At 35.7% G+C, this 15,321-nt stretch overlaps 2 protein-coding genes across 2 annotated transcripts in view; both read right to left on the bottom strand.

The window, feature by feature from the left end:
• LOC122573301 overlaps nucleotides 1–4,211 on the bottom strand; it is a 90,700-nt gene extending 86,489 nt beyond the window's left edge. The window contains exon 1 of the mRNA XM_043739479.1: nucleotides 3,861–4,211. The gene's annotated coding sequence lies outside the window, so the exon portion shown is untranslated. The remainder of the gene's footprint in view (nucleotides 1–3,860) is intronic.
• A 393-nt stretch (nucleotides 4,212–4,604) lies between these two features.
• LOC122573320 (GRB2-associated-binding protein 2) lies at nucleotides 4,605–9,782 on the bottom strand. Its single transcript, XM_043739500.1, has 7 exons — nucleotides 8,834–9,782; nucleotides 8,364–8,492; nucleotides 8,093–8,279; nucleotides 7,558–7,839; nucleotides 6,787–7,494; nucleotides 6,580–6,719; nucleotides 4,605–6,496 (listed from the first exon to the last, which is right to left on the bottom strand). The coding sequence occupies exons 1-7, from the start codon at nucleotides 8,912–8,914 to the stop codon at nucleotides 6,251–6,253; spliced, it is 1,773 nt and encodes a 590-aa protein (XP_043595435.1). The 5' UTR covers nucleotides 8,915–9,782; the 3' UTR covers nucleotides 4,605–6,250.
• Between the last annotated feature and the right edge of the window lie 5,539 nt (nucleotides 9,783–15,321).

The raw sequence follows: 15,321 nt of genomic DNA, 5'->3' as shown, positions 1-15,321 counted from the left end.
ACACACAGTTTATACGAATTGTAAGCTACGCTAGTGAACAACGTATGGTGGCTCGTCAAACTATCTGAACATTTATTTAGAAAATTTTCATGTACGTAGATAATTACACGCGTTACATGTGAAACATTTCGAAAGTTCGTTAACGCTGTAAAGAGAGACGACTCGCCATAATCGTAATACGTATGTTATAGCGACGATATACATGAAAGTTTTCTCTCAATAAATGTTGAAAAATTTCGTCAGGCATTGTATTTAACACGAACCGAATATTTCTCGTAGCTTTTATTTCTTAATTATTTAATTACGAATTTGTAATTTCTTCTAACGTGAAATACCAAGAGAAGGAAAATTACCGAGAATTTCCCGATAATGCTAGCTAACAGCGTAAATATTTCTCTGCGCGAGAATAAAACGCTCGCGATTGAAAAGTATAATAGCACGATGCTCTTCCGGAACGTCTCTAATTTTTTCAGCGTCAGTCTTCAATGCCGACAGATTTCTCACAATCGGGAAGCTCAGGTGCCGTACGGAACTTCCTTCTGAAGAAATCCGAAACAATGTAACGGATGATTCTATACTTTCTATAGTATTGTACTATAGCCGATAGGCGCCATACTACGCGGAAGACACAATTCGTTGCATAATGCATGGAGAACGAATAGTATTCGCTAACGCGTGTTGATCTGCAAATAACACGAATTACCGTATGATCGCGACGAATGATCCACGTAGAAACGCAACAGCCGACGACGGACATGACGACGTTTAATTGCCTTCATTAATCGTTATTTCTCGTTGCGACAAGTTACGTGCTTGCAGCCATGCGACCACGTTTTTTTACCTACGTCCACGTGTTAGAATATGGTTACGACATTCTGACAAATTGTCCTTTCGACGAATGAAATAATTTAAATACCGAGATGCGCATCTCGTAAGAATTAGTATGAAGACTGTGGGAGAAGGATACGGTAAGTTACATTTCCTATTTTTCACAGGAAAACAGTTTTAAAATTTGGCAGTTAAGTTAGCCAAACTGTTTCTTGTTTGGCTTTGGAACTAAACGAAAGTGTTGGAATATTATACGTCGTAATATTAAAATATTGCTCGTTGTAATAATTATTGCATATCCTTGGCTTTCACAAAATTCTTCGATTTATCAGCTATTTTTAAATGACTTACATATTTCGATCTAACCGATCGTTTTCATTTTTCATCGTGTCACGTTAAGCTTCTTCCTTAGTCATAAAGCAACGTTAAAATCAAAAGATCTCAACTAAAGAAGTAACTATCACGCTTTTTCCTCTCGTCTGATCGTCGTACGTTTGATTATTCTAATGTGTTCGTCAGACTACTTTGTAGCCGCAGGCTTATTTCGCGGTGAAATCAAGAATCGAAAGGAGACATCGAACAGCGAACGTGCATTTCATCTCGAATGACAAAACAAGTATTCTTAGTAGCATCGTCGGTTCTTCTCAGCTCGGAAATTCGGTTAGTCCGCTACTGCATGAAAATTAAGAAATTCCTTTTCGACCGGACGATCCTCGAGTGAATGCACATAGGTAAATTCTGGCTTTTAGCATGTATAGTGGTTTTCACAGATCAACGTAAGGTACCTGTAGCCCCGTGAGACACGCATAAACCGGTCCTAAGAAAACATAATAGAACAGCTATGGAACGTAACGAATAAACTTCCGATTCCTAGAAACGAGTCGGTCAGAAAATCGAACGAAAGAGCCAGAAAGGATCGAATCGACTCGTCACGAACCATTTCAAACGGTGTATTTTCCAATTACACGAGGCAAGATTATTTTTCTAAAAGAAGAAAAAGAGAAGGACGTAAGCAGTGAATGCTTGATTCAAAACGTTTCTTTGCCCGTAAGCTTTTAATAAACTGGAACCCCTTTGTGAGACTAGCTTTCCAATATCTTTCCTGCGACCAGTTCGATGGGGCGTATCGGTAGAAAGCCGGAATAATGTGTTGGCAGTTCATTCTCCTGGCCAAGATATAGAAGGAAAACGCTGAACTTTGTATTCGGTTGACAAAAGAATCTGACGAGGCAACGGCTCCGCTCGAGATATCGGGATAACGAGGCACCACGAATCCCCAAAAGGAAACCGATACCGAACGAAGCTAGTTTTTCTATTTTTTTTTTTTTACTTTTTTCGTTTCAAACGGACGACGAGTTATCAAACTACTAATGGGATTCAAAGCAGCGGCCATCGAAGCGCATCTATTTTCAGAGATTTCTTCATCGGTGCTCTCCGATGATGCATTTTCGTTCTCCGATCGACCGAGTTCAAAGAGCATTCCGTAAGGCGCCTGGTGATCTTCCGGTCGATCATTCCAGTCAAAGTGCTTTTCATCTTCTCTCATCTTTTCGAGATAAACAGATCTATTTGGCGCCAGCTCTCTGACGAAAGGGAAAATTCAACGTGGCACGCGAGATGCGAGCGAAACTTGAAGTTGAAAGTTATCCAAGACCGATTTTTTCAAATCTGTTTAACGCTACTCGTTCGATGCCACGCATTTGCAGAAACGGAAAACTTAATATGGAATGAAAAACGCGAATGAAACTTTATTGAAAATTATCCTATTTCGATTTCTCAAATCTATTTGATACCTCTCGTTCTATGCCATCCGGCTGAAGAAAGGAAAGATTTGTTATTTATGAAACGTAAGATAGGAATGAATCTTCAGTGAAAACTATCCAAGTTCGATTTTGTTCAAACCCGTATTTAACGCCATCTGTTCGAAAAAAGAGAAAATTTAATATGTTTGGGACATAAAAACGAAACTTCATTGAAAAGTACCCAAGTTCGGCTTTTTCATTAGGATAGTATTACGAAAGTCGAGAAAAGAATGCACGCGTTGTATTACGCTCGGCCGAAGAACGTTACCGATAATGATCGTTATTGTGCATGAGAATTTCTCACTTACTCCGGCGCGCTTCGCAATAACCGCCAATAACGCAACAACAATGTGCATGCATAACGAGCTGGCGTTGCATGTACAAGGGAAACCATAAACATTGTTAGCCTGACGAAACAGTTGAAATTTACTCTTGAGAAACTAATTGCACGGGCGCAAAAATGTTCGTTGACATGTTCTTTATATTAAGGAAAATGCTAGTATAGTAATAAAATGGCTGCGGTTTTAAACGAACACCACAAGGTAATCCTTCTTGCGTGGTTTAATGTTCTTCTCGTTTTTTCTAATAAATCTAGAAATGATGATACGTATGTTAGATACGTGCGTATACAGAGAAAATAAGATATTAACAATGTTAAATATCCACCCGGATATTCGTGACGAGTGTCATGCTGCAACGACGAGAGGGTCACAGGAACGGTAATCCGAGCGACTACATATTACGTATATCGTTTCAGTTGGTTAGCTGGAAAATCCACAAGTGGCCGAGAAACCTACACACACGCCGTATACTCGAACCACCTTCGACTTTGAATTCGCTTTATTTGTTCGAAGAATTATGAAATTTAGCTTAATAATTACCCGAGAAAATATTTTCGTTCTGTTTTCCTGTATTCAATAAAGAAACATAGGAAGTTTAATACTCGTGTTTTGGTTAGATACTTTCGAAAGATCCTTTCTTGGATAAAAAGATTACGTAAAAATATATTTTTACTTTTAACGAATTATACTCGTTGTAACATATCAAATTATGTTCCTACGTGAGAAAATAACGTGTAATTTCATCGATATTGAACTCTCATCAACGTCAATCAATAGACATTTTCATCGCCAACAAGTGGCAGCAGATCGATCATCACGTGGAACTAGAGTTACGACATACATATATCGTATATACATCGCGATGTATACAAAACTGGCGGGTCCTTACCTTGAAAATGAAACTCGAAGTTCCGCTATGATTGTTTTCAGTGGCTTCCAGTTCGTCGGATTTGCCTTGATTCCAAAAGTAAAACAGGCTGGTCGCACAAAGTCGATGATCACACTTTTCGATAAAAACAGTCAAAAAGGTAAAAACACAACAGATTCGATGCTTCACAGATTTAACACAAAGAAGGAAAATTCACCCCGGCGAGTATTGTTCGTCGCGACGCGTAAAGCCCCTGATACTACACGATGCAATTTCGTTTCACGAGGGAAGAAAACAATGTACTTACGTGACGAGCCCGAAAACAAACAAAACTAACGCACGCTCGACGGTTAGCGAGCGAATGAGGCTCTGTTTTCCATCGGTCCCACCAAGCACCAACCAGGCCAATAACCTGACAGCATATCCCTGAACGTTTTCACGACCTTCCCGTGTCGAGTCGATATAGCAGCGTACCTTATCGACCGATAATACAAACGAAAGATATGAAAGGTTTGTCTATTCTGCTTATAATAAATAGATTACGGAGTTTTATGCGAATTCGTATTTTTATATTTCGTTGAATATTATAATAAGTACTGTATTTTGGACATTTTTGCATATTATGTGCATTTTTGCAATTTTAAATTTCCTATAAATGCATAAAAATCCGCACTATTAATAAATATTATCCTTAATGACTTTCAGTTTGTGTTTATCGGACAAGTATTGTCAGCATTACGAATGGTTATAAAAAAAAATGTTATAGCAAGTACACACAGCGAATGCTTCCTTCATTCAAAACTCTCATACTATTCCATGTTTTTGTTTTTAACACATTTGCAAATTTTCGAATTCGAAATAAATAAAAACTCGAATTTAACTATGTCATAAAAAGAAATCAAAGAAACATACTTATTATATTTGATTACTTATAGAAAAGCTTACTTCTATTTAATCGCATAAATATACGATATAATTTTTGTTGTTATAAATAAATTGTGCTAACCGTTTATAATCGAAAAATTGTTTGTCGTATATGGTGAGATAGATAGCTTTTTTTAACAATATACAAATCTTTGGAAATAGATATAGTTATTTACTTCTGAATGATACGAATCGCGCAAGAGTTAATATAGCCTGTAAATTTGGTGGGAAATTATTTTTTGTTTCAGGACCAAGTGTACTTACACAAACTTAAAAATTTCATTCTAAATATACTCTATTAATTTCCTTCGTTCACTACAGGTAATTGAAACTCCGGTAAACATATATCTCTTTTTAGTCATACTGACAAACAACTTGTCAATAGTATAAAAATGTCATTGGTATAAAAATTACAGTAAATAAGTGAGAGCTATTATAAAAGTAAAATGTGTGTGTGCGTGTGTGTATGTGTGTATGTGTGCGCGCGCGTGTTTTATACATAAAATACATAGTTTTTCACGTACTTTTAATACATATATGTATATGTAAACATATGTAATCATAACATACAGTTTGTGGTTTAGTAGCTGTTAAAAAATATGCATGTCTTTTTTGCATTGTAATTTTATGGCCAAGATTTCTATTACCACGCATTATAGATTTGTTTCAGCAGGTACAGTGAGTACACTGTTAATAATTACAATAAAAATTATACCTAAAAAGAAAACATCTAAAAACATCAAAAAAGAATATATGTCAAAAAAGAACATAAATTTTCAAAATATTATTTCCTAGAAAATAGTTGTAAAACAACTTTTATACATCCACATCATATTTATAACCATAAATATGATATTTCACTTTTCATGCAACAACAAACAACTCATCGCCTTAGCAAAAAAAGAAAAACAATAACTTCAGGCACTTTGAAAATATATTACATATTATTTGTTTTATACTTAAAATTAGGATATCCTAGGATATCCATCCAATTAGGATGTCATACATCCGTAATTCATTGCATAATTTACGATTAAAATGCCTTTTTCTCATTTAAGGCATATGTAAAATCTATGTAAAAACAGTTCGTACCTAAATGTAATAATACTTACTCTTCTAGTTAAAAATTCTTTAACAAATTCTGATACGAGTTCCGCGAAACTACTATTTTTCTTCTTTCTTCATTGTTTTGCCTTAACTTTAATATTACATTTTTGGTCCATTGAATATTGCTCTCTTCGGTTTCCAACTATGATATATAATCGAGCGATAACGAAGATCTCAAACAATGTTCAATTCAATAACAAACATAAAAATTTAAAAACCGCTTGAAAAATCGCTAAATACTGCGCGTAGGAATCGCAATTTTGTAATATCGTGAAGTATTACTAAATAATAACAATATTATACGCTATGTAAAAAGAAGTTACGTTCCTACTTTTCTTCCTGTTCGTTGCGCTGAAAGATCTAGAAAACAAAGTTCAAAGCTATGCCAATTCATCCGTACATTGTTTTCTCTCCTCTTCGACTCGTTGGCGAGTGCGATTAAACGCTTCGGTTTTCAGGAAATCCACGGTTTTATACACCGTTGTGTTTGGAGGGGACTGAGTTGGTGGCAAACTCGAAGAAGTGAAATTTTCTGTTGCTTCCAAATCGAGATCTAGATATTGCAAAACAACAAGACGTCGATTCGAAGCAGGAATAAACGTGTTTTGATCTTGATAATAGTATATCTGAAACAAAAATTTAAATCAAATACAATCATGTTTATGAAATGATATTGAATAAATACATTATAAAATATATTTTTATATACCTCTTCTTTATCGTCGAAAGCATTATTATCTTCATCTGACGTCGATTGATGTCGATTCGAATGAACGTGAGTTGGAGGTGTAGGACTAGGAGCCGCTCTAATTCTTCCTCTTCCAGGTGGAGAAGCTAATTGCAAGGGTCCTATAATATGAATAATTTTTTTTTCTCAAATATGGTGGTTGGGAAAGAAAAATGTAAATATTCATACCTTCTACGGGAGATTTATTCAACGGAGGTTTAAGCTTCCTGTTAATACTCGGAGGCTCGGCAGGAGAGTGTTCGGCAGAACTCATTTCCAAAACTGACACTGTCGGTCCTGGAGAAGCTTCATTACTAATGACCGATGTAGAATCGCTAGTTTTTCTTCCTGGTTTTAATTCCCGATAAACAACTGGCGGCGGTGGTGCCACTGTTGTTGGTACTGAAGTTGAATTATCTCGCACAAGTGGACTCGGTAAATTTGAATACGTAGCAGTTGCTGAACTCTCAGAACGTGGACTCGACGGTTCCTCTTCCTGAAAGTCGTAGCGGAATACGCGTATATCTTCGACATTACTTGGAGCAGCATTGGAGTAAAAATGTTTATCTATAGTGCTTGACTCGGGTGCTCCAGGTTGGTGAGATCTTGGAAAATCATATGATTCATCTGTTACAATTGCAGTTGCGGGAGTCGATGGAGCAGGAGTCGCTGGAGTTGTAGGTTTTGAGCTTTCGGTAGCACCATCTAAATTTAAATAATTATGACCGGGATTTTCAGGTAACATATGAGGAGGTTTCGGTGGCCTAGGAGGTGCTGGTAACTTTTCTACAGAAGGCGGTACAGTGGAGTCAACGATTCTTAATTTCCCAAATCGCTTTCGAACACTCCAAGAACCAATTTCGGCATCACTCGAACTATGCGGTTGTTTGGATTCGCCTATTATAAAAATATAATGTTATTCACGTAATTCAGTTAAAAACATATATTGATTATATTTACCCGAGGAAGGAAAAGTTTCCCAGTTCACGCTAGGCACTGGAGCAGTCCATTCATCGTCGGTGAAAACACTTTCCGCATCCGTTGTTGTAGGAGATCTAGAAGGGGATGGGGCTAATCGTCTTGGGGCATCATAATGTTCAGGTCCTTGCCCCAAAGCCGAATTGAGGGAGCTAGTGTCATTTAACCGTCGACCAGAAATACATTCGCTAATAGGAATGTATGGGCCCGAAATAGTACTAGTAGGTGAAATCGGTGGGGATTCTTGTGTTTCAAATTGGAACACTATAAAAAAAATTTGTATTGTATAAAATCTTATTATCTTATATATATATATATATATAAGATAATATATATATATATATATATATATATATATATAAGATACAATACAAATTTTTTTCATAGTGTTCCAATTTGAAACATATTATATATTTGAATATATATATATTCAATATATATATATATATATATATATTCAATATATATATATTAATCTTATTAAGTTCCAGATATCTTAAATGATAACAATATGTACTTTGACATTGCTGCTCCTCATCTTGAGTATAGGCCTTTAAACCACAAACTTGACATACGGCATCCACCCACTTATTCATGTCAGCTTCACTTTCTGCTACTAGATAATAAGTTCTTTTTGGTGTTTTAACATTGAACATATACTGATATTTTTGCTTGCGATTTTCAAATCTTAAGCCTGCATCCACCTGTTTACAAATAAAAGTCAATATTAAGACATAAGCAAATTTAATTATGTAATTCAGGATAAAGATCTCCAAATAGGTAGCTACCTGTTCGCATTGATCAAGATCGATACGACCTTTCAATTTTCTACAACGTCTATCTGTATAATACTCCAAAAAATATTGTCCAGGTAATTCTCCACTATGTCGAAGAGCAAACCACCTTTTTCTCCATCTCTGGAAATAAACAAACGTATCATAGAAATTATTTCAAAAGGGATATATAAATTTTATATATTTAAGTTGTCATTTAAATTTAATTACTGCGTATAGCATAAAACATTGTCTGCACTGCGATATAAGCAAAAAAGTAATCAGAACATTAACATTCTTGGATAAAAATATCACAACATTCCATACTTATGAAACATTTTTCAGCATACGAGGTTAGAATTCATAAAAGCTTGACGAACAAACGTAGACATAGCGATTTGACAAGCATTTAAAAATGTAAACAATAAAAAAATTGACGAACCGAGTAGAATTTCGAATTTCTCATTGTTCTATGAAATACTAACCGCTCGCCAAAGTTTGGTAGGTGGCGACTTAATGAGCCACCCTTCGTGCACAATCTCTTGGCTGGTTTTGAGTACCTCCATTCCTACACCCCGATGTTGGCTATGAACCTTTTAATAATTGTGCATTGTTAGAGAGTGCGTGGAACCACCAACAACAAGGATGGCACGCTCGTCGTTCATTTATCTATTTTCGGACGGCGCAGCAGCAATCTCACAGATATACCGACCATCTAGCGATCTCTCTTCGATGATGCACAACTAACACATCAACAACGTTCCACCACAAACGCGCATCATCAACGATAAACACCCTCTGAGGAGCTACAGAAGAATTAAAGAGGAACACCGAAGCGGGACGATGATACGTAGAGAAATCCGACTATCGTCATGGTGCCTCCATTACCACCACCATCTTGGCCACGCATGCCAAGCTATGTCAACCATCATAGATGACACACGCTTTTCTCGGCCTATATAGCTGTAAATGGCAAAATCAGACGCTCCAGTCTATATCGAATCCCGAATCACTCGGAGAATCAAGTTGTTGCTCGTGTTATGAAAATTTGTTTGGATTCATTTGATTAACAGAGCTACATGACGCATCGTCGTCTCGTGACCTGAATGAATGGCGCAGTGGTGCGTTCGAGTTGAAAGTTCCGACTGTAATTCAACAAAGCGAACAAAGGAATTGCCGAGGAAGTTTCAAGATCGGCGTTAAACATGATCTTGTCTCTCAACATACATATACATGTATATGTTTTTGTTTGTATATAAGTGTCAAAATTCCATCTCCATACAGAGATAACTAAATAAATCTATGTAATAACAAATATTGTTCTGTACGATTCCGTATTATAAATTATTGCTTTCTCGCAAATTGCCATTCACAACACGTATTCAGATTACGGGCGGAATCGTTCTGCATTCCAGAAATTTCGACGGATTCGCGACTTCAAGTCGCGTGAACTCTTGCGGTTAAATAAACACTGACGTTCGTCAAGACAAGGAACATATCGATACAATTAACGAAGCCTATCTGCGTAAATGGTCACAAGCGGAATTACAACGAATGATACAACAAATTTTCGTCTTGTCATACTTAATTGCAAACCGACAACGACTAGACACACGAAACTCAACAATTCTAAGCAATTACAACGATTAATAGGTACTTGTATGCAGATAAACGAATAACAAGCAAAGCCGAGGTATATCGTTCGACTAATTTGCAATTCAGTACTTAACGCGGTAGACGCCGATCGATATTTAAACCTGGCTTTCATTTCTGATTAGCGATATTCTTTCGAAGAGGTCACGTTCGCCATTCTACAAAGAGAAACCGAAGTCGAATAATCCATAAATCGTTTATTAAATATTTTGTTTTTTCTATACAATTCCGTCGCGATGGTAACATCGGTGTCGCAAACCAGCTGTTGAAACGAAACATGTACATGGGGTCGTAAAAAGATGAAAACGAATAGCATAAATCAGGGGTTCATTCTACAATAAATATAACAAACACGTTTACACATGGAATGCTTCGCTATCAAAGTCGCGTCGATACAGTACAAAAGGAGTCGCGATACATTTTACAGACAAGTACATTTATTTGACACGTAAGTACGGTATAAAACGGAGACTCGTGTACAGATGGATTTTGTTATTTAGAGCTTCGGTTTCGTTACATCTATTCCATTGGACGAATAATTGCTCCGATTAGCGTACTCGAAATGTTCCACATCGCATTCGATACCGACGTGGCGATTCCAAAATCTAAGTATGTATACGGTCTCTCTTAACACCTAGAAAATCTTCTTCACAGCTGCCCTATTCTCTATGATAATCTATGTATATACCTCTATACATTGAGCTTTCTTTCGTTAACAGAGTCGTGATTCCTCCGCGATCACTGTAATATTGTAATATCGTTACACGTGTATCACGTGTACCTGTATATGTGTGTACAATATGTATATAGAATATGATATAATATATATATCACATACATATTTATATATTATATATATTTATATATTATATATGTTTATATATAAGCGATAATATAAACATATCGTACGTGTAAACTTGGTACATATAGATCTGAATGGGGACTCTGAACTTCCTTCTTTTGTTATCCGTCCAACGATATCGTTCAACAAGGATTCGTCGCTAAAAACGACAGATAAGGCGGAAGAACTGACGGGCAGCAATCGCTTCGGACTTCGGTCAAACGAAGGGAACGGAAATCCTCACGAAATCGTACAAAAGCCTGTGTTCCAATTTGATTTAATTCGACGTGTTACCATCATACTGCCTTCGTTACTGACTTTTAGAATATTGACGAATCCCCGCGAACAACTCTTTGCAAGAAATGTACATCTAAATACGTTTGTGTACACAAAGGACGACGAAACGAACGACATGTTATGTATAAATAAGACTGCGCTCGAACGGGAATCCACAGATCGTGACAGGATTCAGAAGTTGAAACGTGAAATGATCGCGAGAGAGGTGTCTGAGAGCACACAGGTACAATGTCCAGTATTCAAATAATTATACGTAAACTTTATTTCGTCAGATTTTTCATATTGTGTTAATGGTAAGTATGTATAAATATATACACGTATATGTATAATTCTTACGTGCCAGTTTCGTTTACGTTGTTACATTATGCGCTGTAATCGGATAAGTGATTAGTCCTTACACTTAAGGAAAGGAGATTCGGCGAACGCAAGAAGAATAAATAGGGTGAGAAAATAGAAGGAAAACACGCGTTTGCGTTCGTTGCATACTTTAGTCCCATTTTAAGTTAAGACAGCGAGAACCTAGGAGCCCTTGAAAGCCAGAAGGTCGCACTGTACTTTGGTTCTTCCTTTTTCTTTATTTTTCTGCCATCCGATGGAACTAAAATATAAGTCCTCGTTTAATTGAGAATCCGTACAACTTGTCGACAGGTCGAGACAAGGGTACATACGCGTTTGAACGTTATATCTTGTTAATGAAAATCTATGTACAAATATCGTGTAAAATATATACTAATGATACGTAAGAAGAGGCTAAGTTTCGAAAAAAGTTAGAAAGAGACCATATATCGTGCACGTGGTGAGAAACGAATAATTTTAAATAAACATAGAAACATTAAAGACGATTGTTCGAAGCGAAGTTGCTGAACGGACGAGTAGCAGCAAGTGAGAGCAAGTCAAGCGGCAAATGTAACAGAGTTAACAGAAAAACTTTAGTTGTTCACATTGTGAGTATTGAAATATGTACTTTATTAAGGGATACACGCGCAATGTGACAAAGAATTCAAAGTGTTTCGATGTATACGGATAAGAAGATCCGTCTCTGTTCGGAAGATAAGATAAAAATAATTCGTTTCTTTCTTAGTAACTGTTTCGCGATTATATAAATACTATCGATAAGAAATACTTCTTAAGAAGGATTTTGGTCTTTCGATACACGTATGTACATATATAACCTGAGCTGAGAGAAAAATAAAAATGGAATGTATTTTTAAAACTTCTTTTTTAATAATAATATAACAATATTCGGTTAAATATTCATGAACATCAACATACAGTATTCTTATCTACGTTACAAATCGTTAAGAGAAAAACGAAGTCTTTTTTACGTCCAAGAGTACAAAACTGTAGCAAAAACCTAAATTCACTTTCCCCTCTCCGAGTGGATATCGTGAGGCTAACTTTCACACATCTAAACCGAACATATATATTTTACAAAACGCGTTTACAAAATGAATAGCGAACACGGGGGCAAACAAGACGTTAACTAAAGTTTTTCCTAAGTCACTCTGCGAACGGTCTTTACACCAGGGGATACAAAAAGGTATCTGAATGGCGACGGTGACAGTATCTTTTCTTTCCATTTCCGTTTGTCTCGTTTAGCGAGAACGACGAGAATCCCACCGATAAAAATAAATAAAGGAAAGCGCATTATATTAAATATTGTACATTTATCGTGACCGATGCAGTGTTGGATCAGGATTCGAGGGGCTGGATCGGGAGAAAATTCTCATTGTCCCTCTCGAGACTTTTTTCCTCGGGGAAAAGAAAAAGAGACTGGGATGAAGAACGGTGTGAGTTCTTTCTTTTTTTACCTGGGGGGAGCGAGGGGGATAAATGTTACACTTGCGTCTCATTAATATTTAATTAGATAATCAATTCACTAGTTACGAAATGTCATAATAAAAAGTAGTACTCTATAGTTGGTATTTCAATAATAATAGCGTAATAATAATAATTATATTCGATAGTTTTGTTTGCAATTATCGTCTATCGAATAATTAATTAATTAATTAATTAATTAACGTTTACTCCATCATGATATAACCGCGGCCTATATTGTGTTTGATAATATATAAAAAGAAAAAAAAAAAAAAAGAAACAAATCGTATAATACATATATAGTATATATTATATATATATTATACAAATAAGATATATATATTGTTATTATATATATATATTACATATATATATATATGCAATACATATATAGTATATATAATACATATATAATATATAGTGTTGTATCGTTCGCTTTTCGTTACAATAATAAATTGTCCACGAACGCCGACGTACCAACAGATCCGACGTGCAAACCGCTTCCGTTTCATTCGTTTCTTTCTTCTTCTTTTTTATCATCTACAGAAGTAATTTTTCGCGAATCTACAATCCATCTCTTTCTCGGTGTTCGAACGCACTAAGAACCATTTTTACACTCGCAATTATGTGCTCGAACTATCTCCAGAAAGAGAAAACTCATTTTTCTTTGTATCTGTTGCACACACACACACCCATCATATATCGTACTTTTACGATTCTTTCGCAAATGAACGCCGATTCTTAGCAATTGTGTCATCTTCGTTAGTAATTAATTATTAATAAAATCAAACGATAAAATGACTCGTGTAGATCGCGATCGTCGGATCGGTACACGATAGCGTTCGATTGTTCGCTTTTAAAGACTTTACTACCAAAAAAGGTATACCACTTTCAGATTTACAACACTGCCCTAAACACAGCCATACTAAGCCAAATACTTTTGGGTCTTCATCATTACGATTACTCCTCTTTTTACTAGTAAAATCGTTTACTTAAATCTACAGTCGATAACCATCCGCATTTCGTAGATTGTTATTTTTTGTTCTTTGTATTACTCTGTTTCTTAATCTTTGCTTTTCGTTTTCAACTCATTTTTAGAAATTTCAGACGCACGACAGGATTAGTTTCTCAATCGATTTATAGTTGACCCGCTCGATTCAACTGCTATCACATAATTCTACATAACTATCTTTTTTTCTCTTTCTTTTTGTCCTTTCATATGACGATCTTGGAAAGACGAATCTACGACGTTCTTTCTATAAAACTAGTCCGAGGAACGAAGGACGTAGAGAAAAATCGGTGGATGGAGGACAGAAAGGGCGAGAAAGAGAATACATAACAAAAGGAATGTTTCGGAATCGTTTGACGATTCGCATTAACCGATTTATAAAGAAATTTAAAATAGTTTAAAAATAACAAAAAGCAATCTCTCGAATTTGAAACTTAATTGAGTGAAAGAAAACTGGTTGTCTTAAACGAACCATTCTCGTTAAACTTACCCCCGTCCAACCCCGCGATTAAAATTTTCAAGGCAAAGAACATTCGCCAATCGTTCGTTAGATTCTTTATTTTTATAAAAAAAAAAAAAAGAAAAATGCTTTTTGCCTCCTTTTATAACGAATTCAAAGGGTACCGATGTATATAAGACAAATGGAAATGTACGATGCTATATGCATATAGATATATCTGATGATAAATGTATCAGAATGAGTCAAATACATTTTTCAAGAGGTAACGTGTCTCTCAAACGGGTCATGATTTCTCTGGCTTTTTGTTTCGAATCGGACCGCGCTTTCGTCGACGGAAACGCCACGTTTAAATATGAATCTTACACCGGTTGCATATGCCATTAATGATTCTGATTATGATTAAATCGGTTATAGCTTGGTTACATGGTGGCTACATTGTACACCGTGTATTTAAAAAATATCCGACGATACGGACTTCCGAAGTACACCTTCACGCATCATTCGTTATCAGCTAATCATTTAAATAGGTATCGAAGAAAAAAGAGAGAGGAAAAGTTACACTTACAGTTTACTATAATACAGCACTGGCATAGTCACATACTTCGGTATGTATGTGTACTTGTATCTGTATTTGTATTTCTTTTTCTCGGGTTTATCGTGCACAGAGATATCCTATTATAATTATAACGCGTGTGTGTGGATCCCTTTCTCGCTTTTTTCCCGAATATTAACACTATACTTATATGTTTTGAATTTTTCTTTCGTGATAATATTAATAGTAATAATGGTAATAATAATAAGAAGAATAATAATAAAAATAATATTATCAATAATAATAATAGTAGTAGTAGTAGCAGTAGAGTAATAATAGTAATGATAATAATTAAGAATCAAT

The sequence above is a fragment of the Bombus pyrosoma genome, linkage group LG2, assembly GCF_014825855.1.
Source record: "Bombus pyrosoma isolate SC7728 linkage group LG2, ASM1482585v1, whole genome shotgun sequence".
NCBI classification, from domain to species: Eukaryota; Metazoa; Arthropoda; class Insecta; order Hymenoptera; family Apidae; genus Bombus; species Bombus pyrosoma.
Note: the sequence above shows the minus strand (reverse complement) of the source record. Positions and strands in the feature narration are given on the sequence as shown.

Coding starts and splice junctions, on each gene's coding strand:
- LOC122573320 (XM_043739500.1), bottom strand. CDS start 8,914: ATGGAGGTACTCAAAACCAGCCAAGAGATTGTGCACGAAGGGTGGCTC. Junction 7,840..8,092: donor TGAGGAGCAGCAATGTCAAA/GTACATATTGTT, acceptor TTTTTTTTATAG/TGTTCCAATTTGAAACACAA. Junction 6,720..6,786: donor GAATAAATCTCCCGTAGAAG/GTATGAATATTT, acceptor TTCATATTATAG/GACCCTTGCAATTAGCTTCT.